At 36.0% G+C, this 22,525-nt stretch overlaps 1 protein-coding gene across 14 annotated transcripts in view; it reads right to left on the bottom strand.

The window, feature by feature from the left end:
• Positions 1-22,525, bottom strand: part of LOC145668991 (ATP-dependent DNA/RNA helicase DHX36-like) — a 157,964-nt gene that overhangs the window by 26,019 nt on the left and 109,420 nt on the right. For 13 of the 14 annotated variants that reach the window (XM_081737309.1, XM_081737300.1, XM_081737308.1 and 10 more), the window contains one exon: positions 10,460-10,642. In XM_081737309.1, the coding sequence (XP_081593435.1) occupies positions 10,460-10,642 (183 nt within the window). Of the gene's footprint in view, positions 1-978; positions 1,082-10,459; positions 10,643-22,525 lie in introns of those variants that run through there. The other variant, XM_081737312.1, reaches the window with a different exon arrangement.

Here is a 22,525-nt window from a genome sequence, read left to right on the forward strand (position 1 = left end):
GAAGAAAACAGAATAGAAAGATAAGAAAGGGAGAAAAAGAGGAAGAGAACAGAGGAAGGGGCAGAAGGATGTAGGGTTGAAGGATAGGTAAGAAGGGAAGGGAAAGAGTTGAGAATAGAATAGTAAATATAACAAAGATAAAGAATTATAAGATCCAAAGAAAGAAAAAGAAATACTTTACTTCGCATTGAACTGTAAATTATTTTAAAATTGAAGTGTTGATTTTATGAAGGAGTATTCTATTTTTTATTGATTTTATTTTGGTGAGAACGGTAGCAATTTATTTTCTGAGTTGCAATTTTACTATTTTACTTGAATATCAGCTGAAATAGAAATCTTACATATTAAAACATAAACATCTTGTCACAAGGGCTATAACGAAACCTGGTTCTACTCTAGGTTTTTGTATTTAAAATCATACTCAACACAAAATATATAGCATAACATATTTAGTACAAAATACGAAAATTGAAAAAATAAATAAAATAAATAAAACTTGAAAATATCAGAGATTATATCAAATGATTACATAGCACCATATGGATATATGCACTGGCGGATCCAGGATATGATCAGGGGGGGGGGGGGGGATAAACCATAATTTGCCGTTTTATCCAGTGTAACCTTAGCGTCAAGGGGGGACTATATCCCCCCCCTTGGATCCGCCCTTGGATATATGTATGTAAATGCTTTCTCATATACGCGTACAAAAGAACTGATATTGATAAAATTGCAAATGTTATTACCCCACCTCCTCTCCGGATATGGATAGAATAGTGAAAGGGGAGGGGGGCTGAGAAACAAAATAATTTGTTATTAGGGTTCATATGATCCATTAAGTGTGTTTATACTTTAGGTTTACACATTAAAGGAAGTTATATCACATTTTCATTCGTAATTGTTTCACATACAAACAACTATATCCACTGACTTAAAATATTTATAGATTACATGATATAACAATAGAGTATTTTTTTTTTTAAAAAAAAAAAGAAGAAATAATATTCGCCAAGTGTATGCATATTAAATAGTCTTTCGAAGTCTTGTTCCGTTCGGATCATATCTTTAACCAAAGAAATTTCTGAAAAAAAAAAAAAAAAAAAGTCTCACAAGTTCTAATCATGAATTCTTAAAGAATATAAAGATCTTTGAGTATCTTGAGTCTAAATTTTTATATATTATAAACAAAAGAATAATAAAGTACAAAAAAGATATTTGCAATAGTGTCTTTCGCCGTAAATTGTATTTGTTCAGTTGGATTTATTCCATAAACTAGAAATATTTTGTCATGTCCCGAGATAATAAGCGTTGTCAATTTCAGGTAAACTCTTAAGCCTGGTATATACCTATATTCTGATTTGATCCGTATGTTTTGTTATACGAAGCAATGCCAATATCAGTTAAAATAATGTTCTATGTTGGTACAACTACTTTCCAAGAATGATGAACCATACAAACAAGATGCAAACAAGATGCTCTGCACTGATTTTGTTGCAATAATAATGATTTAAATAGCTCAAAAACTGTGGGTAGATCTTTCATAAAATTTCAGTAGATTAACTATCCGATAGATGATATTTCGTAAGAGGTACGACGAATTATTCCAAAAATACTAGCGCTGAATTTAGTACTGGCGGCTAAGTAAGGCATTCATAACGTAGGCCGACTTTTCAAACACTGTATAATATCGATAACTAAACACACTTTCTGAAATTTTTAACATTTCACTAAAATTTAATTTTCACTGTACTAATACTTTCAGATCACTGGGAGAGGGGAGGGATATCTCTGCTTCTTCGCCTGATTCACATTATTTTATTACATAGAATGTGACATAAAGTCAATTCAGTGTAAAAACAACAACAAAAACAAATTACATTAACAATTATTTTTGTTTAGATGGCATTTCATAAAGAATATTCAGTGTTGTAGCAGTGATGCGCCATAACGGCTACACTGCTAATCTCGAAAGGGCTTTGAATAATCTTTCCTTTGATGCGGAACTAAAGGCAATGATTCAGTTTTGCAAGAAATATTCAATAAATTTCAAAATGATTAACAATTTATTCATAATATATGTAACAACTAATAGTAGCAATAACCAAATATATTTAACACTTAACATAAACAACACTTTAAATTGAAGTTTTCCCTTTCAATTCTTGTTGATTGCGGTGTGAACAATTCCATATTTCAACGCCCATTAATTACTCCTATCCAAATATCAATTGAAAGAACTTTCTAGTTTTAATTCCAAAAATATTTTAGCTAATTTAACCGTTAATTTTAATATAAATAGAACAATAATTACGTGTGGTCCGATGAACATATCCCTCGGATTCGAAGTATTAATCGGTCCAAAAATGGCGCAAATTAAAAGGTTATAATTTAGAACATACTAACGGTCCCGTTGAATATGCCACATCAAACACACACTTACATATTATTTATATAATTGATCACATTTCAGGCTTTTGAATTCACACCACTTCACAGGCGGATCTTGGATTATTTCCAATCACTAACAACTTACAAAATTAACCCCATTTTCTTAACAAAACACTATTACAATTACTGAGATCCGATGTGTATTCTCAGATCCGACTTGTATTACCTTTTCTTCTGTTCTGACGCTAATCGGAGGTTGACAATTCTACCACAGTTCATAGGTGGCGCTGTTAACTCTCGATAAACAAGCGAAACACGATGTTCATTGAACCTGACCTACCAACATAAATCATAGTTGCTAACCGTATGCGGAAATAACTAATCAGCTGTTTCGGTGTCCAGACTAAAGTTTTTTTTTTTTTCTTTCTTGGAGAAATGTTACAGCGTGCAATAGATTCAGAAGAATGGGGACAGTACTATGTTGGAGGGCACATAACTCACTTCACTCCTTTAGAAGGAGGAACATACCATTTAAAATCAATATGCCACTCTATCCATCACGACTCTGGAACTACCTAAAGAAATAATAAACACTTCTGACCAGAGTATATACACTTGTTTATTAAAAACTAAATTCCAGTGTAACAGTTTCGACAACTTAACGTTGTCTTGAGGACTTTCACTTTTAGTATAAATATCTAAGCTCTAAGATATCTCTTTCAGTTAGTATCTGATGAAGACAACGTTAAGTTGTCGAAACTGTTACACTGGAATTTAGTTTTTAATAAACAAGTGTATATACTCTGGTCAGAAGTGTTTATTATTTCTTTAAAATCAATATTATGTTAATCCTCAAATTGGAGGAGACGAGGAAGGATATTAACCTATCCCTATCACAGAAGTCAATACAACCAATAACAAACACACAATATTTATTTAATACAACATAAAATGGACTCATTTCCTTTAAATCTTTTATTTTTTATCCCATAAGTATAAGATTCAATATAATATTAACATGGAATATTTTTACTTCTTCCTATATCGAGCTTAAACTCTCTTAACAAAAAATTATACTTCTCAATGCGCCATAGCTAGTAAGCAAAAAATACTACTTCTGATTTTCTCCAATGAAAAAAGTTTACAATATCTCAACGCCGAAATATTTTTCGTTAGGCCTAACGTCACAGAATTACTATATTTTGTATGTATAATAACATTAAGATCAGTCGCACCAAAAGTTATTTAGAAATGAGATGAGCAAAATAATTCTCTATACAAATATTCATACGTTAGATGGGATGCACATACAGATATATTTCATGTTTCATAAAATACCGCATCGTGGGGTATGAGGCTATTCATGACATTCCACAACGATTAAAAATTACTCTTAAGATATTTTAGTAATCTCTAGTGATGACATGGATCATTGCTCTTCCAAAGCTCGAACACTACACAACCTGAGTGAGAAGACTCTTTGGGAGGGGGAAAAAAAAAAACGAACGATGCGTTTACTTCTCTCCTCAAAATACGTCCAAGCAAGGAAGTATTTGAAATCTTTAATCAAAATAAAATATAATCAAATATGCTTTACTGTAAATGTAAGGGGGGAGGTTAAAAAAACTTTAAAGGAAAATAGGTAGAACAACAGAGAAAGTGATTATTTTTTAAAAAATTAAAATTTGAAGAGAGGAATTAAAAAAAAAGTGAAATGCACCCGGTGTCTCGGATCTGAAAAAAAAAAGTATACAACCATCGTGTTGATTTTGAGCCAAAAATATTTCTGTGCCTAAAGATGTACGGCCTTCGCCATCCGCTTGGAGATCGCAACTAGTCTGTGTCCTTGGAAATATTACAAAGAGGAAAGTTATAAACAACTCCCCCTTTCTAACATGTCCTCTTATCGCTGTAATCCGGTTAACTCCCTCCAAGGTTTCGGACTATCCGGGTGGTGTTTTGTTTCCTTTGATTCAGAAATTTCAAAAATAACAAAAAACTATCCGCTACCGCCGGAGGCAGAAGAATAAAAATAGGATAAGAATGAAAAAAAGAAAAGGGTAAGTTTGGGCTCCAGCAATAAGAGTTAAACAAATTGAAAAAAAAGGGGGGAGGGGTAAAACTGAAAATTGTTGTCTCTTTCAATTCTTCGTTCATCACTTATACTGTATTATTCTTTATTTCACAATAGTTGTATCCACTAAGGTACGTAGTTCAAAAAAGAAAGAAAAGAAAAATCGTTCATTGATATATTCATTCAGAATCACAGTGTAAACACAAGGGCATAGACCGTCAATGTTCCCGACTTCGAACGTACGAAGAAAAGAAGAAGAAGAAGAAAAAAGTAGCATCTCATGGCTGTAGGTAGCTAATGTTAACTAAGTAATGTTTCTTATGCATTGAAACTAAAAAATGTCAAATTAAGAGAAACAAAAAACAGGCTTCTGAAATCTTCATAAAAACTTTAATAACCCAAAGTGTTATTGACTATCTGTAGCAACTAGCATTTGCTAATGGAAGACCAGATATAAACCACGAACTGAGTTTTTGCATCTCTGTACTGTATTAATGTACTGTTTACCTCTGTTGTTTACACTAACTTGATCACTGTGTATATAGATTTTATATTTTGTAGAGATCCTATTTAAGCCGATTAGGATCAATCGCTAGTGAAAGCAAAAGGTTGCGAACCCTTTGCGAGCTTTTAGAATTCCAGCTCCATATGCATGAATGCATAAGGTACAATAGTCGAAAATATACCGAAAAGTACTAAAAATAAAACGAAAAATCCTAGCGCTGTTTATGTTTATGATCGCAAATGTTTGTTTACTTTCGAGAACTATGGATAGATCACTTCAAACTATTTCTGTTTATAATTTACTCTTTGTAAACACTGTCCCCCTTAAGGCACAATAGAGCCCTACCCTCTACAAGAGAAGTAGGCGCTCGTATTACGTTGTTATGCTTATGTAAATTCCTTTTCTATTCTTGTAACAAAAGTAATGTTCTATTTTGCCATTATAAATTTTGCACTACTGTAGCAGGTAAAATATCGAAGTAGAGAGCTATTCGCTTACATAACATAATGCCATAATGCCATGTCATAACATAATGCCATATTATTATACACTCAAATTTTAACGTAAAGAAGCACAATATATAAAAAGTATAATGACCGAAGAGAACACGGACTGTCCAGGACCTACTGGGCCTTATGCAGAGTCGTTTTGACGTGTGATTAGTGACATACTAAAGAGTTCGACTAACATATGTTTCCTGCAGTAGTCAGCCCTTTAGTATGACAATAATCATTTGTCAAAATGACTCTGCATAAGGCGGAATGTGTTTATCCACGAACTGCCTGAAAAATTTAAATACTAAAAAAAAATTTCTTGTGAAGCTGCGTGCTTTAGTATGACAGAAGAAAGAAAAAAAAAAACTCTAAAGATTCACTCATTGGAAACGTATATAGTAAGTAAACACAATATTTATGGAAACACGAGACTGAATATGCGTAGCTCTATAGAGTATATGTCTTAACCAGGTTCCTATACTTAAAACTAACTTAACCTAAGACATGAAACATGCACAATCACACTTGTAAAACATTACTTGAAATGAATATTTCAGGGAACAAGATTTTTATTGTTACCACTCACCATAACAAACCGGAATCTAAACGAAAAGGGTGAAAATGCTATTTTAATGCATATTTATAAAATTAAATGTCACAGAGAAAGGGGGAAAGAGGGTATGCCGGGGAAGCTCACAAATGTAAACTTCACATCTTGATATTTATATTAAAGTGTGCAATATATATATATATACATTGCAATTTTCCTAAGTTTTCGAAATATTTGTCACACTCGTCTCGCTAGAGTAGGCCGCTTAACAAATAATTTACATAACACATAACGATGTTAACTCGCATACACTGAATAGACAAACATGACATTTAAAATTATCACAATTTTCCCGTTTATTTACAAAATGAGCCTGCAGTATATCAGGCTATTTCATGTGAGGGAGGAATAGGCATTTTCTTTTAACATTGAGTCTGCGAATCTATTGAAATGGCCTACGCCAAATAAACTTTTTTTTTTTAAATCACTATCCTTTTCTTCTTTAATCAGTATCAAACAATTAAATTATAAATTGTTTGAAATATAAATATGTACTAAAATGGCACGAGCCAAGATGGCCGATTTTGCCTGTTTGAAATATAATTGTTTATCACACTATTAATGTTATAACGAAGGATAAGCGGCGCATGAACATATTGAAAGTAAAAAACAGTATGTGAAGATTGTAATAATTAATAAAATTGTCCAAACTAATTGTAAATAGTAAAAACTGAATAAAAAAAAGAGAGCAACGTTCCCCAACACTTAAGTGTTTACAGCGCCATCCAAGGTTGCTATAAAATAGCGCCATCTCTTATCCTCCATTGTGTATGTTGTAAATAAAGTATGATACTTCTTTTGTGCCACTCTGCTAAGCTTCTTCTTCTTCTTCTTCACCTTCTTTTTTTTTAACCAATCACAGTGCGGAGTTGGGACTATTCAAAGATTCACAACAATTGGCCTAAATTTTCTTTGTTTTGGTGTTCCTATCTGAAGTTTCCAGAAAAATTTAGAGATTTATTCACCTGTCCTGTGATCGGTAAACTTCTCCACTTTATTTTTAAACACAGCAGAACGTTTTGCTCATTACACTAGTTAACAAAGGTTTTGTTACATAAAAGGAAATACCTGTTCTTAAAGGAACTTTTTGCGCTGAATTCGAATATGCACTCGGTTTTTCTCCATCACGTACGATTTTCCCGTAACAGAGGGATTTTCGGGAAAATCCCTCAAAAATTTCCCTTTTCGTTTATTTTACACCCCAAGATCTTGTCCCCTTGCATATACTAACATAGAAATTATACCTAAGTATACTTTGATTCATATTTAACAAACCCTCCAAGTTTCGTAATAATAGCTTTATTCTTTCTAGAGAAATAAATATGTTTGTATGTATACTGTGTGTACTGTTTATTGCACCTTATAGTAATGCTTTCAGATCTCTTAAGTTGAGGTAAAACGTTTTGCTTTATTACCACAAACACATATATAAAATATAATACAATATAATTTACAAGTGTGACAATTTACAATAAACAATAATACAAATCTACCAAAAGGTCATGAAAAGACAATCAAAACTATCACAATATATGAAACTTCCATTAGGTTACAAAAACGTACACTACTTCCTTCTTTTGTAAGAAATGTTGCATTCTCTAACAAGACCCCAACAATAGTCCCCCATCATTGAAGGATCCCATCGTCCCTGGTACCTTTTCTCCATTGCCATTATATCTTGGTGGAATCTTTCCCCCTGTTCGTCGCTGAGAGCACCTAGGTTAGCAGGAAAGAAGCTGAGGTGGGAGTGCAAAAAGTGGATTTTTAAAGACATCCTACAACCCAATTCTTTGTATTTCTGTATCATGTCCTGTACGATTTCTGTGTAACTCTCAGCTTAGTTATTGCCCAGAAAGTTGCGCACAACACACTTAAATGCTGTCCAGGCAGCTAGCTCAGCACTGTTTAACTTGCTGTCAAAGCTATCATCAAGCATTAATTTCCTAATTTGGGGACCAATAAACACTCCCGCTGAAATCTTAGCATCACTCAGGTTAGGGAACTTATCTCGCAAATACTTGAAACCTTCGCCAGATGTGTCCATGGCTTTGACAAAGTTTTTCATAAGTCCTAACTTGATATGAAGTGGCGGTAGTAATATCTTATTAGGATCTACCAAAGGAGCGTATTTGACGTTGCATTCTCCAGGTACGTAATTCACTCTAGGTTCCCATTCCTTCACTTCATAATGTTTGTCATCAGCTCGGCTATCCCATAAACATAAAAAACATTGGTACTTCGTGTAACCGCACTGCAGTCCTAATAAAATACCAACTACCTTGGAGAATTGTATATATATGTATTAAGATATACATATACTGTACGTTTAAAAAAAATATACGTTGGAAGTACATTCTAATTTTATACACGTTTCTAATTTACAGAGAGCAATACAAGTGTGTTGTTGATTATTGTAAATATTCATTTTTATGTCTGTGTTTGTAGTAATAAAGCAAATCGTTTTTACCCCAACTCAGGAGATCTGAAAGCATTACTATCAGGTGCAATAAACAGTGCACACAGTATACATACAAATATATTTATTTCTCTAGAAAGAACAAAGCGATTTTTACGAAACTTTTAGGGTTTATTAAATATAAATCAAGGTATACTTAGGTATAATTTCTATGTTACTATATGTAAGGGGACAGGAGCTAGGGGAATAAAATATCTGAAAAAGGGAAATTTTTGAGGGAATTTCCCGAAAATCCCTCTGTTACGGGAAAACTGTACGTAATGGAGAGAAACCGAGTGCATATTCGAATTCAGCGCAAAAAGTTCCTGTAAGATCAGGTGATTTTTCTCATGTAACAAACAAAAAGTTTAAATTTGTTAACTAGTGTTATTTAACTTTCTTCTTCTTCTATATTGTAACAGATATTTTTTTCATTTTATTACAGTGGCGATTTTCACATTTAATAATTAAAATATCGATACGGAATGAGGACTAAAGATGGAAAGGGGGCTTTGGCGCAGTGTTCATTAGATTAAAAATTTGTAATAGACTTTCAGTGGAAAGAAAAGGAATAAAAATGCGGTAGGAATGAAAACCTAAAAAGGGAAAGATTGTAACAAAGTGTTTGTTACAGGCGTATGTGTCCGAAGTTTAATGTTTTGTTTAGAGATTAAACAACAGTTACACCCTATATAGCTAATAAACAAACAGTAACTATGTACATTTACACATACTTTTCTTTTTTTCATCAACGAACCGACTCGTGAGAAAACAGTTCTGTCATTTCCCGAAAATTTTGTTTATTGCACATACGCCCTTTTAACAGAAAGTGATTTAATTATGGAAGATAAATTTATGACTTGGCAGTTTGACCCAGCAATTTTTCGTTATTATTCTGTTTCTACAATGAGCGGCGCAAATCTGTCTTCAACGTGGGCGGGGGGGGGGGGGGGGATAAGACCATTTTTTTTTAAAGCGATGTTCAAAATATTTATGAAGTTGAAAAACAATACTGTGGAGGTCTGGGTAACAGAGTTGTCTTCAACATTGGGAGGCGAACAGATTTGAGTCTTTTTTTTTTGGGGGGGGGGGACATCAATTTCATTTCACTTTCTTTTGTGGCAATCGGATACAAATCATCACACTTATCCCCCAAAAGCACTATTCAAATCAGACAAGTGGGCGGGACAGTCCCCCCCCCTCAGTTCCAAGATTGGGGGACATGTCCCCCTTATTCAGCCGCGATTTGCACCAGTGTCTACAACCATCAGCAACTGTTCTTCGCTATTGTTTTTTGTAACATGAGCTGGTAGGAAATTATTTTAGCTTGTTTTTTTTTGGAAAACTCACCTTTCATTCTGTTAATTAGCATGGACGTTCCTCTAATCACCCAATACATGAGTTAGGATGGGGAATTTCAACCTAAGGGTCGCAAGACGAACATATTATATATTATTATATATATTTTATATATTCAGTGCACAAGGGAATCAAGTCCACTTTTTTCGTCATTTTGGACATTTTTCATCTTTATGAATTTACATGGGGCCCTCAGCGCAAAAAAAGGAATCAAGATCACTATTTTGGTCATTTTGGATTTATTTCATCTTTATAAATTTATATGGGGCACTCAATGCACAAAGGAATCAAGTGCAATTTTTTTTATAACAGAATTAAACAGGAAGGTACTTTTAAGTACAGTCAAAGACAAAAGTTCTTTCCGTTTGGTAAAATTTGTTTTCGGAACACGGTAGTAGGATTGGAACGTACAATGTTGGTATGACTGGAACGTACAGAAAATTACATTCTTTCTTAATTTACGGTACTGAAAACTGTACGCAAAATGTCCTTCCATTCTAAAGTTACTTACGAAACTAATTTCATCAAACGGAAAGAACTTTTGTTACTGACTGTACTAGAAAATAATACTTACCAACGAGAATTCGTATAAGGCCTTTCGGGCACTACTGCAACGTTTGGGTACAGTCCAGCACATACGATCGCTCTGATCAGTGCAATATTGTTTGAATTGATATTACTCTGGGGATATTTGGGATCTAAGCTCTTCAGAAGATTCAACTGATACAAATGTTCACAAAGGTCCCATTTCATTGATCTGAAAAACAATACGAATTAATACAGAATTAGTCTTATACAATATACAAAATACAGAATACAGATTTAGTCTTATACAATGATTAATATACAAAAAATTATCCCAAATATTATCAATATTAACAGACGAAAATCATATTCACGAAGAAATTAAATGTCGACTAAAAGCAGGGAATTCGTGTTACTATTCCGGTTCAAAATCTCTTGTCGTCGCGAATTCTGTCGAAGAATTTGAAGCTTAAAATATATAAAACGATAGCTATGCCTGTAGTTCTGTATGGTTGCGAGACATGGTCGCTTACTCTGAGGGAAGAACATAGACTGAAAGTATTTGAGAACAAGATCCTGAGACGAATATTCGGACCCAAGAGGAACGGGAATGGAGAATGGCGGAAACTTCATAACGAGGAACTACATAATTTATACGGTTTACCCAACATTGTTAGGGTCGTCAAGTCTAGGAGGCTTAGGTGGACACGTCAAGTAACTAGAATGGAAGAAAGTAGAAACGCTTTCAAAGTCTTAACTGGAAGACCCAGCGGCAAACGACCATTAGGAAGACCTAGGCGCAGATGGGAGGACAATATTAAGATGGATCTCGCAGAGACAGGAATACAAAGTAGAAACTGGATGCAGTTAGCTAAGGATAGAATTCAGTGGAGAGCTTTTGTGAACGCGGCATTGAACCTCGGGGTTCCATAGGCCATAGAGTTAGTTAGTTTAGTTATCCCAAAACAACTAAGAAAATCCGTATCGACATTTAGTATATTGCCTAAACCTTAATACGATTGGCAATGTAAAGCCCAATTATTCTAGTAGTAATAGCCAGGGTCGCAAAAAGGGAAGGCAATAACGACAAATTTCGGGGAGCCCGGGCATTTGAGGGGTCCGTGAATTATTTTCTTATAAGTCTGAAATTCGCGCCGAATTTATCTGGCGCCCATGACATCTATGGGCTGCCCTGGTGATGGCAAACAGGGAACAGGTGATTTTAGGTTGTAACGCCCCTATAGTATTCTTGTAACGTTGTAAATATCTCTAAATTTCACAAGACCTAACTTGTAAGCAAGCAGATCTTGCAACACTAAAAAAGCATCATGCTCGCGGATTCGCGAACAGAACTCTGGGTACTGAAGAAAAATATGGCGTGATTTTAAGCAGTAGTTGTACCAGCGCGCCGTTTATCATGGTTGAAGTGTGATATAAAAACAATCCATCGGAGTGTTTCTATTAAGTTTAAAGTTGCTATATGCACGAAGAAGGCTTTGCGTTACTTGGTTAGTCGTGGATGATGTGGTTTTAGAAGAAAATGAGAAAAATCTGGGGGCTCATCATTCTCCTTTGTTCAGCCATTTGACTTAGTTAGTTTGTTCAATTTTCTGTATCATCATATAGTGCTTTCGCCGAAGTGTATAATATCACCAGCTATCCATTTATTTCTGTGAACATTTCTTGTTATTTCTTCTGAAGTCTACAGTATGTGTCTCTCCAGCAAAAGCCTAAGTTGGACCATGGTTAACTGGGATACGGACAAAATCTCGCGGCTGAAACATCGCCGCCCAAAACCTCGTGGGACAAAATCTCGCCGGGCCAAAACCTCGCCGCCCAAAACCTCGCGTGGCCAAAACCTCGCCGCCCAAAACTTCACGGGACAAAATCTCGCCGGGCCAAAACCTCGCCACCCAAAATATCGCGTGGCCAAAACCTCGCCGCGAATGAAACTTTTCTTTAAAATTTACCCAATGAGTTTCTTAATATGCAATTCCACATTACAAATAATAATAATAATAAGAAGAAGAAGAAGTAGAAGAAGAAAAAGAAGAAGATACAAAACATCGTGTGCGTGGGCTTTCTCGGGTTATTCCCGTTTCCTCCCACTTTCTTTATTCGATCATTTCCTTCATCCTGGTCATCTACGTCTCCTTTAACCTACAGGACATAATCAAGGGACGTCGTAAAAACTCATATATTATTTCATACTTTCATAAATATTATTAGATTTTTGTTGAAATTTTAAGTTTTTGGATGTTCCAAAGTTCACGAAACTAACCCCGTTCCTTGTTATTACTTTCCTTATGCAGACTTTCGTTCCCTATAACCAGTTTAAAAGCATCCTGTCGCCCTACCTTCACATTGAAATCCTCTAATACAGAAACAGAATTTTCATTTGGTATCGCCGGACTTGGTCAAATACCTGTGATACTTTTTCTGAAACAGCGTCTTTTATACCGTCATCCTTATCATCTGTTGGAACATTTACATTTTGGTCAGGCGAGATTTTGGGGCGCGAGGTTTTGGCCCGGCGAGATTTTGGCCCGCGAGGTTTTGGCCCCGCGAGATTTTGGCCCGCGACGTTTTGGACGGCGAGGTTTTGGCCGGGCGGGGTTTTGACCCGGCGAGATTTTGTCCCGCGAGGTTTTGGGCGACGAGGTTTTGGCCAGGCGAGGTTTCGACCCGGCGAGATTTTGGGCCGCGAGGTTTTGGTCCGCGAGGTTCTGGCCGCAAGGTTTTGTACCCAAACCGGTTAACTAACTCTAAGTCGGAGACCCCCAACCCTCTTATTTCAGCTTAGAATGTTACTATAAAATCACTTCATCAGTCGTCCCGTTACTACGTCTTTGTGTCTTATCGCTGCGATATATATATAATTCACGCAAAGTGTCATTAATGCATGATGTTTTTTCAATTCTATTGAGTTTAATGTGTCCATTTTTATTAAATAGATGTGTATACAGTAAGTCTATTGAGTAAATTACTAAATACATGTCTTGGTCACCCGACTAGTCGTGGTTAGCTGCAAATGCGTACGCAAGCTAGCTCTTATAAGTGTACACGAAAATAATGGTGATTTAATTAATATACTCATTGTTTACCATTGACTTATTTACATTTTGTCTACATATTTACTTCGTCATATCTGTATATTTGTGTTTATATTGATCAAGTTACACCCTCACAGTTTATGAGTATATAAGGTCAAAGAGCATTTTTTTTTTTTTTTTTTTTTTTTTTTTAATGAAAGTGAATTGTATATCAGTGCTCTTACGCACGCACCTGTCTCAAAACGTTTTATATTAATCAACATAGGTAAAAATAAAACTTTAACTCCCTGTGTCCCAGTCTTTAATATTTGACTGTTTCTAACCCAACAAATATTCTTGGTTATTAGAGTTTTTCAGGTTATCTGCAGGTAAGAATCTCTCAACGCAAGAAAAGGATTGCTTTTTGGGTACTCGTAGAGTATTCAGGCAGCAGTCTCGCTCAGGTCAGATTCGTTAGTTGCTGTTTTTATTTAATTTCGTTCGCAATCCAATTAGTTTGTCTGGTTTTCTTTTATGTTGAATTTTTTTTCTTAGGTTCCTGTGTTCATTTTAATACACAGGTGGCGACCCCCTTTTCTATTAACTCAGTGCTATAGTACTGAGCGTTGAACTTAGCCGTGGCTTCCCAGAGATCAGGGCCCTCTGGGGCGCTACGAGGTCGTGTGCTGATTTTTAGGCAAAATTGAGTGAGGGTTGTTTTCTTTACCCCTACACGTGTTTGGAGTTTGCTGCTCCAAGCAGAAAGCAGCATTTGGAAATCCCTTTCATCACCTACCGAAAAAAAAAAAAAAAAAGATTCACCAATCAAAATCAGCTCGAAAAATCTTATTCCATTTTTTCACTTTCGAAGTCAGACTTATTAACATATTGTTTCACTGCACAATGCAGTAAATGCTGATTACAGAAGAGTATTGCAGACATTGATGAATAGAGTCCGGATTTTTATGTAATATCAACCCTCTAAATATGTACATAAATATGCAACAAAAATCGCTTAAAAATGTAAGAAATATGTAATATTATATAAGAATATGTAATATTACATATGTTACATATTTATGAAAACGTAATATTAACACGCGTATGAGTATGCAACATTTAAACGAATTATGAAAATAAAAGGGAAAATCTACTACACTTTATCCTGCTTAATGCAAGTCCCCCAATGAAGTGAAATGCTTGAACAGCTGAGACAGCCATACGTCACTGACGTGACTGATTGCAGGATAATACAAATCAGACACGAATGAAGGAAGATGTGAATCGGCTAGAGAGGAACAGGAAAACCCCGAGAAAAGCAATGCATACGGCATTTGTACGTCAGAAATCTCATGTGGTGTGATGTGGTCCCGTTTCAAATCTAGAACCTTTTACACTAAATGCGAATCTGTCACCACGGCCCAATCTTGAAATGAATTAAACGTAATATACAAATTTAAATACTAAAAGCAACTTAAGACGAAATGTATTGTTTTATATATATTTATTTCATGCAGGGAAAAGCAGTCCTATATCTTTTAAACAATACCAGCTGAATTAATATTGAAGAATATTTCCACTAATGAACATTTTTAATTTGAAATAAAGTACTTACAAAAGATGTGCATGCAGTTCAACTGTGTGTTGTTGCACAATGGGTTACAAGGTACATTTCCAAATGATCAGAAGTAAAATTTTGTCGGCGATCGGATAAAATATTCTTGTATGCAGAGAATGAGCGTATTTCAACAGGGAGATGTAGTTGGGGGAAATATCTTCGGGGGGTTCTGGTTTCACCACTGAGAATCTCACACACGGCAATAGGCTGTCGTAACCCGGGTTTCTTTCCAGCACAGCATTTAGTTTCTTTCGAATTTTTTCTCCTACCTCTCCACACACACCTTGCAGCAGTCTCTTTGCATCCTCTATGATTTCCATGGATTCCGGAAGAGGCCACCCAACAGTCTCTAGCTTTTTAATGCTTGTAGGTAACCAACCAAAATTGTTGTTTATGTATGCGCTATCACACGCTACTTTGAGTCATTAAACAGTTTTTGAGCAATGTCAACTGACCCAGCAGACTCCGATAGAAATGAATGAACAACAGGCTTAATTTTTTGAAAATGTTCATCGTAGAAAGTACTGCCTGTATTCAAGTCATCCATCGCGTTAGCACAGGCTCCGGAGGAAGTGGCACGTCTGGCAGTTGATCTCTGTAAACTTGAACACGTTGTGGCGCCTTAACAGACATTTTTTTCGTGGAAGAAACTAGTTGATTTACTTCGCAAAAGTTGTCTCTCACTTCTTCAGCAACACGCTGAAGAGCATGGGCCATACAGGTGAAATGAATTAAGTGAGGGTAAAAAACTGTAAGTGCTCTAGCCGCTTTTAACATGTATGCTGCACTGTCTGTATAGAGAACAAGGACTTTTTCTTCCTCAACTCCTCCCGGCCACAACACTTTAAGACCATCGTTTACAAAGCGAGCAATCGTGGAATGATTCGTGCGTTCCATCAATTTACTCGCAATAAGATAGGATTTAGATAGAGCATCTTCACTTAACTTTCCAATCACTAAATTTGCTACATAACGTCCCAAAACGTCTGTTGTTTCGTCCACAGAAATCCAAATATATGAACTATCTATTTCTGCCCTAATGGCATCTATAGCTTCCCTATAACAAACTTCGAGATAACACTTTCGAAGAGTGGATTCGTCAGGAATTCGACGCCCGCTGTACTTCTCCAGAAAAGCACGGTATTTTGGCGCTTGAACTTTGTTCCAAGGAATGTTTGCTGCTAACATTGCTTGGCACAAGTCTTTGTAAAACTCACTCACTGAAGTATCTTGATGCATTTGTGTCAAGAGTACTTGTTTTTTGCAGTTCGCAAATTTTTATTTCTTGCATGGAGTGCACTTCGTACATGTTCTAACAGATTTCATTGACCATCCATTTTTTTATCACACACTTTACCGTCCGTAGTAAACGCATCTCGATAGTTACTCACGACCGCAATTTCGCGGATAAAGTTGAGGCAACCGGAGCCATTTCTAACTTCGACGGTCAATACAGAACACGTGCGTTTTGCAACTGCAATACTAGAGTACTGTCCTCCTGTCACTCAGTTGAACAAGCGAAGTTCTTTGAAAGTTTACGTTACGTGCTATGATATTGCCAATGTCGCCAGCTTCTTGGAACGAACTCTTGCAATAAATTCCTCGAAGCACACTAGCATACAGTTTTAACTTGAATTGCAGGATTTGCTTTCATCTTTTTTCCCGTCCGACCTCCGATAACATTCAAATAGACTTCATTTTAAGAATTTCCAGGCCAGTCGCCTGTCAGGCACGTGATCTCTCTTCCTCCAGAGTTGAGAATAAAAGGCGCTGCTAATGTACCCCGGAGGGAGGATTTTTACTTGTTTCTTCTTATATTTCTTTTGTTTCGGCGAAAATTCTGCGAAACATGGTTTGACAAATAAAAAAAGAGATCAGTAAGTACGCCAGAAATTTTTACTTGGGGGGGTGTTCAAAATAAAAGGAGGGGTGTGCTCTCAGAATAGTGATATAATTTTTAAACAAACTCAAACAAGAAAACAGTATATTTTGTTACGCAACTATTGCAATACTACTACTACTACTACTACTACTACTACTACTACTACTACTACTACTACTACTACTAATAATAATAATAATAATAATAATAATAATAATAATATCAGCTCTTCGCAGTGGTAGGTTCAATAAAGTAAGTTCACACATTAGGGCATTTATTATTATTATTATTATTAAACTAAGTAATACGGAGAAACATCTCAAAACGGACATCGATGGAACCGATTATTTGTCCGTAAATGAGACGTGTCCCTAAAAGGAAGGGTTCTCTCTCATAACACCACACCACACTTATTTATGGCATGGAAGAATAAGAAAGTTTGTCCTCTTATCAAGATGTTTACTATTGAGAGATGCCCGTTAAGAGAGGTTTCACTGTAGGAATTATCCTCCACTATCTTACCCAGTAATTACATGTAAATTGATTACATACGAATTATTGTAATTATTTTACAAAATTCTGTTATTTCAATTTATTCACCCCCAGCAAGTTTTAGTGGGTTATTTTTTTCCAAAACATTAATTGGGAAAAAATTTCCTCGTCCCATGCTGAAATCACATTCGTTTAGTAATTAATACTGTACATAGTTCCAATTTCATTATTTTAATATTCTAACCCTGTTGTTAACGTTAATTGTTGTAATATTATTTGATCTCTTAATCTCCGTTCCTGCCCCTTCCTGGCTACGTTATTCTCTCTGAATATCTTTCATAAAAAAATTATTCATTGATTTAGTTGTTTTCCAGTAATCCAGTTTTTCAATTTACAATTTGTATCTTTCTGTTTTGTCTTCTTCAATATACCCTAATTTTAATAATCCCAGGGCTCATAGTGGTCTGGTCTCTTGTAAATAGTTGAAAAGTGACCAAAATGGCCAAAAGCACACGAAAAAGTGACCAAAATCTCATCATGACCTTTTTTTTTGTCAATTTCTCCATCACCTCTCTGTTTGTTGTTTTGCTTCTTCTTTACTTCTTTTTGAGCTTCCTCCTTTCTTAGGTTTTCAAAGTATGCTTTGTAGTTACGGTAAGCAGTCTTAGCAGATGTAAAAAGCTTCTGAGTAAGTGGAACCAGTTCTGGCCTATTTACGAATTTCTTCATCCCAGACATTATATTTAACTTCGCATTAAGAGTTCTCAAAAACGTGAAATATTCAAATTCATCACCTACTCTTAAGAAGAACATACAAGAAGCATAACACAAGACGAACATGATGAACCACACAGACACATACACAACGTTCAACGGAGCGTTAACTATTACGCGAGAAAACTAAAAGATTATTATGATGAAGGAAAGAATAGACACAGAAGGGTTCTCAACCCCACCTTGAGAGCTTAAGCATCCACCAACCGTCCACTGTGCTTTAGAAAGAATAAAAGCTGAAGTGAGAATAAAGCTGACTGTTTCACATGTGGCAGCAAATACTGAAGCTTTCAGAAGAGTAATGAGTAATAAGTTTCTACCTTTTTCCATTTTTTTAAATATTTTTCTTAGAAAACTGCCAATGCAAAACATAAATCACGCTAAAAAGTCACTTTACCTCTCAAAAAAGTAACTTAGAGACAAATTTGAAAAAAGTAACTTTTAGTGACCAACTTGAAAAAAGTAAATTTTAGTTAAAAAAAGTGACTCCCTATGAGCCCTGTTCCACTCAATGAATTTACGTGTATGAAGATATACTTTACAAAACATTACGCTAGCGCCAAATGCGTTCCTTCATAACACTAGTCTCAGTCTAATATATATATATATATATATATATACAGTGAAACCTCCCTTAACGGACACCTCTCAATAACGGACAACTCTATAATACGGACAGTTTTTTGTCCCTGCAAATTTATATGTTCTCTTATGGAACAAAACCCTCCCTTTAACGGACACTCTCAGATACGGACGCGGACAGTCCTTTTTCCCCCCAAACTTTCAATAACCCCTTCATAACGGACAGGAATTATTCTCGGTTCCGCAATATATTACAGTAGACAGAAAAGTCTTTTCCCCACAAGCGTATTTATCATGAGTCTAGACCTGGTGAACCACCAAACAGAACAGCTTCAAGCTGAACTTGAAATTCTTCTTTGTTTATGCCCGCAATAAACTGCTTTCTGATGTAAATCCTAGAAAACCTTCAATAAGTAATAACACTCATGCAGGTCAGTCGTAAGGCCAAGCATTCTACGCGAAAGATCTTCCCTTCCCTAACAAATTTAGCCGTTTTTCATTTGGGCCTTGCATCTTTCCCGATAATTTCTTAAATAACAAAATAATGTTTGTTTTACAATAACATTTTCAACGAGCAATGTTTCCTTTTTTTTGGGGGGGGGGGGAAGTAACATTTTTCTTTTACTTATGACACTGGAACAAGTCTGGGTTTGGGGTTTTCCCGGATTTCTTTTCATTTTCACTAAGAGGATATTCTTTGTGATTGGGACTGCGTCAATAAACATATGCACTTCCAATAACTTGCCTTTTCATCCAAAGAACGAATATATTAACACATTCCCTAGTAATAATATTATTTAACAGAAATGAATTTCTCCTTCACCCCTCCCAGTAATTCAAATGCGTACTAAATGGAATATTTTCATATTGAATTTTACGTATCTACGCTCATATATAATGCAGTTACTGTATATTACTGCATACAATTACCATTGTGAAAAATTAAATTTCTGTAGCCTCTCTGTAACGGACACCTCTCAATAGCGGACAAAAATCCATGTCCCATTAGTGTCCGTTATTAAGAGGTTTCACTGTATATATATATATATATATAATTCTTAATTCGACCGATCTCTTCATTTCTAAATACGTTTTGACTACACCCTTCTAACGTCCGTCCGTTGATACACCACTCGCAGAGCAGGCTCGAAACCAGCCACACAGATTGGGGGGCCATGAATGTGTTAGGAGGGGCCAAGTCATTAAAAATTCTCTTAGAAATATCTAAATTGTGCATTTTGTATTGAGGTCTGGAGGGGACATGGAAAATTTAGGGAGGGACCCTCTGGTTGCGAGCTGTTCCAGAGTAGCACTTACCAACTGAATCTGGTATAGGCTTATTACTAGGCCTATAATGTCACATTTTACATTATTGAGGAAAAGGTAGGTGAATGACCCCTCAAGTCGTTGCCAATTTCAGTCATCTGCATCTGGCCATCAATCTTTTTTCTCGGAAACGACCGCGGAGCCCAGAAGGGTAGGTATCGGCGGTCTGTTTTGTCAATTGTTTCGATCGAAACACCGCCCGAAACAATGAGGTCATAAGGTTCTCGAAGCCGTACATGAGAACGAGGTCGCTTCGTATTTTGAAGTGAAAGGTCGCTTCGTATTTTGAAGTGAAATCAAATAAATAAGAATATTGCCTTCTTTCCTAAACGCTAAACCTTTTTTAACTTGATGTGTGATATTGATTGATACAATTGGATTTGGGGGAGCATTCCTTTTCCATCCAGGGGTGTGTGTAAAGAAATTTGGAGGGGTGTTAGGGGGGTGTTGGGGTGTGTAGATTACTCCCTGAAAGAGATATATTTCTCTTTCGGTAAAGAAACGAAAAGACAGACATGACAAAATTGAATCTAGATGCAAGCCTTGCATAGTTGGAGAGTTTATTTATTTATTTATTTTTTATTTTAAATTAAAATTTCAGTAAACGCAAAATGTTAAGATAGTTTTATGTAAAAAAAAAAAAAAAAAAAATACGTAGAAACCATAGAAATATGTAATATTGGTCAAAATATGCAAAAATATGTAATATGAAACTTGAGTTGAAGCACCCTACAGGTGTGAATCACAAACATTTAAGGATTTGAGGCGAACCTACATATGAAGGAAAAAATATGTAATTACATACAAATCTGGACATTATTGACGAAACATGTGGCACGAAAATGATGGGTGAGTCACACATAAAAACCTATTTGTGTTGTCCCATGGCGATCCCAGATCACATACGGTCAATACAATTACCTATTACGAACAGGAACTGAATGTCACAACCTTCATTAAATCTACATTTGGTACCACGTGACTAGGTTATTTCCCAATTTACAAAGCGTTCAAGTGGAACATGACCGAGTAACACTAAACACTCTCCTGAGCATCGGGGAAAATGTGTTTTGGGCGAGTGACACAACCATTAGTAATAAAACGTACATGCATACAAGACCAGCTGTTAATACGTGGTGTTGACTGCGGTGGCACGGAAATTACATGGCAGCAATTCCAAACCCGCTTCGCTTTGATTATTGCGGTGTTTTTCAATTGTTTTCAGCAAAGGAATGTCAGCCCAATGAAATTCACGAAGAACAAGTGCAATTTTATGGGAAGACATGTATGTCGAAAACAACTGTAAAGAATTGGGCACGAATATTTCGGGAAGTTGAGGAACATACGACAAACTCTCTAGTTCAAGGTCAGGCACACATGTGCCCGATCTTGCCAGAACATTGTGCCCAGTTCTTTATAGTTGTTTTCGATATACAATTCCTCCCATAAATTACATTCATTCTCCCGTGAATTTCACTGGGCTCTTTGGTGAAAACAATTGAATAACAGCGTATTGATCAACGCGGTACAGGTTTGTAATCGCCGCTATACATTTTCCGTGTCACCATAGCCAAACACCACGCATTAAGAGCTGATCCAGTATGCATGAAGGTTTATTACTAAGTGTCATTTCACTTGTCCAATACACACATGTTTCTCCATGTTTAGGAGAGTGTGTAGTGTTGCTCCGGTAGGCATTTGGACACGGTTTTTAGAAAAGCAGTTAACATGAAACAAAATTCGAATCTCATGAACAAGCCATAACACACTGTGCGAGGTTCTTACACAGCATTCCATAAAGAGAATTCCAGAAGATGTTTGAAAAATGGGAGGAACGTTGAAACACTTTCATTAGATTGAACGAACTGTATGTCGAGAAACATGATTACTCCCTTGATAATCAAGATAAGCATCGTTTCTCTTTTAATGCATTCTGAGTTGTTTTGAGACACCATTTTTACCTAAGAATCGGTTGCACTATGAACAAATACAACTTTTATTTAATTACGCCTTATCAACTTGGCACTACCGTCTGAGGTTGCTAGATTTTTCAGAGAGAGAGAGAGAGAAAGATTTTTACGGAAAATATGTGATATTTGGTTACACATATGTTTTCACATAGTTACGTAGAATATTTTTAACTGGAAACTGGGGCAGTGTCACTAGAAATAACTGCAACACATATAATGTCTGTTCCTGTGAAGGAAGCCAGATATAAGGGGAGTGCCGGTCCTGGGTTCGAGTTCCGGATGTCCGTATTCGAAGCGCCAGATGTAATGGGGTTCGATACTCGTTTGTTCCAGTCCGGAACTCGAACCCAGGACCGGCACTCCCCTTATATCTGGCTTCCTTCACAGGAACAGACATTATATCTGGCGCCCGAACAGGGACAGACATTATATCTGACGC

This window comes from Thermobia domestica, chromosome 13 (genome assembly GCF_964235325.1).
Source record: "Thermobia domestica chromosome 13, izTheDome1.hap1.1, whole genome shotgun sequence".
Lineage (NCBI taxonomy): Eukaryota > Metazoa > Arthropoda > Insecta > Zygentoma > Lepismatidae > Thermobia > Thermobia domestica.